Source organism: Octodon degus, unplaced genomic scaffold, assembly GCF_000260255.1.
Source record: "Octodon degus isolate 3935 unplaced genomic scaffold, OctDeg1.0 scaffold00279, whole genome shotgun sequence".
NCBI lineage: Eukaryota > Metazoa > Chordata > Mammalia > Rodentia > Octodontidae > Octodon > Octodon degus.
Genome location: NW_004524855.1, coordinates 54,818 through 57,188, shown reverse-complemented (window position 1 = coordinate 57,188; position 2,371 = coordinate 54,818). Strand labels below are relative to the sequence as shown.

General features: G+C 34.9%; 1 protein-coding gene across 2 annotated transcripts in view; it reads right to left on the bottom strand.

The window, feature by feature from the left end:
* Positions 1 to 2,371, bottom strand: part of LOC101589137 (solute carrier family 22 member 9-like) — an 88,021-nt gene that overhangs the window by 52,408 nt on the left and 33,242 nt on the right. The window contains exons 3-5 of one of the 2 annotated variants that reach the window (XM_004646700.2): positions 2,060 to 2,214; positions 1,814 to 1,982; positions 361 to 484 (exon numbers count right to left, since the gene is read on the bottom strand). In XM_004646700.2, coding sequence (XP_004646757.1) covers positions 361 to 484; positions 1,814 to 1,982; positions 2,060 to 2,214 — 448 coding nt within the window. The remainder of the gene's footprint in view (positions 1 to 360; positions 485 to 1,813; positions 1,983 to 2,059; positions 2,215 to 2,371) is intronic. The other variant, XM_023707074.1, reaches the window with a different exon arrangement.

Sequence of the window (2,371 nt, the reverse complement as noted above, 5' to 3'; positions counted from 1 at the left end):
CACACACACACACACACACACACACACACACACACAAATAAATAAATAAATAAATATATTAAGTGACAGAAATGAATCTCAAAAAGACAAATATCATATATTTTCCATAATATGGTGTGAAACCTAGAGAAAAGAGGATAAGAAAGTAGGATGATTCCTACCTTGAAAAAAGAATAAAATCATTTGGAGGAAGTTATTTGTTAAATTAAAGAAGAAAAACAAAGAAAAAAGTTAATACTTTTCATGAATAAAATATCTGTGTCCAGTCTTGTAAAGGATATTGCATTTTTCAAGAGAAACAAATACATACATTAGATCATATTTTCCCTATGTCTTGTAACCAGCTCCTATTCCACTCACCTCTATAGTCAGGGTATCTCTAACATTCTTCCTTCCATTAATGTGTGCAGCTTTTCTAAGTTCCTTTAGGGCTGCTTTAGGTTTGTTGGTAATAATCAGCCACCGAGCAGACTCTGACAACCACCTGATTAAAAAAGACAAACCAAGTGTAACTAACTCTCATGTGGTCATTTTCCACATCCCCTTTATCCTGGTGTGGCTTCCTTCTTCAGTCTAACTCCTACCAAGTGTCCAGTCATACAGAGAAATATAATGTTTTGAGGTCTTGTACCATTTCAATGCCAAGAATGCAGATGTAGAGACATATTAGGCTTCCTTTTATTAGACATAATATTGCTGCAGAATTCATATAGCTGGAGCATGAAGGACATTTACTTGTACAGACCTTTGCAAAATTCCTTCTAAGGGCATGGAGAATACTTGTTCATAACATGTTATCTTTCTAGAATAAGGGTACCTAAATTATTTTTCTACACTAAATGTCTCATACATATTAGAACCACTTTTATTCCTGCAGCTGGGATGCAATCTGATCACAGAAGGAAGCTAAATATCATGCCTCTAAGAGTCATTTCTAACCAAATAATACCTTCTCTTCTGAAACAGCTTTGGGCAAGAGAACAGCACTGTTTTGTCAGGAAAGGAAGGTCCACAGAACACATGATGTATGTAGGTCATTCTGCCTAAAATATTACCCTGGAGAAATTGTGCTTATTTATTAATTACTTTTGGAGGAAAAATATTTGTTTTTAAATTTCATTTACAAGATGAAAACCTCAAAAATCTGCAGTGTACATTTCTTTGCAAAGGAAATATATAAACCCCAATGACATTGCGAGCTATTAACCCTCAAAGGTTATCTTTCATCATGAATGAAAATATTTCTGGAAAAATTTTACTCCCACACAACCAATGAAGTAGTATTAGCAAGGAGAGCCAGAGAATTTCTCAACATTCAAGTGAGCATTCATTACTATTTCTTGTTTTCAAGGTTGCTTATTTTAGTAAACATAATTATGATGTGCATAATTAAATTTGAAATTTGAATAACATAATTTTTGTTATAGCTACATTAATGCAATACTTTAAATGTAACTAAACATAATTTCTTGTTTATCTGTAATGTTTATATAATGGGACATGCTTTATTTTATTTCATTAGTTAACAAAATGCAGAACTATCAGTTAAATAGAAATTTCACACAAAAGTGAATACTCTTCATTACATCTTTTGCAACTTTGGGGATATAATTTAAAAATATTTGTTATCCAAATGTAAATTTTAGTCAATGTCTTCAACTTTATCAGACAGTCATAGTTTCTCTGGCTCTCAAATAGTACACAGACAACACATCTTCATATATAGACCAAGAGCCAAATACATTTCTGGTCTGCTTATAGCAGATTCTAATTTCAGGATCACATAAGACAACAGAAGAAAAATATATCATACCTTGAGGATATAAAAAAGAAAAAGAGAGGTATAGAGAATACCAGCTGGAGTGTGTGCCAGCTTTGAAAAGCAAAACTAAAGCTTGGCACAAGTATGCATCCAGCAGTAGAAGCAGCACTTGTTAGCATCACTCCCGAGCCTTGGAATTTCTGTGCTGTCCACTCCATGACTGAAAGAGAATACAATTGAATCTCGTGGTCACAAGTAAGTCGTAGAGAATGTTTCAGATTTAGAGTGCTGACTTACTGAGCAGCATACTATTGGTTAGGATGGTCGAGGTACAAGTCCCAGCCAAGAAGCGCATGAGGCAGTAAACAGCAAATGTGGGAGCAAAAGCAGCATAGGTGGTAGTGATGGCCATTTGCAGCGAGCAATAAGAGACAATTGACTTTCTCCCAAATCTGAGAAAAAAGGACAGTTAGATTATGAGAATAGTAACACATACTATTAAAACATCACAAAGATGGGGCTGGTGAGATGGCTCAGTGGTCTAAAGCACCTACTTAGAACAAGCTTGGCAAAGCACAGGGACCACGGTTCAATCCCCCAGCACCACAT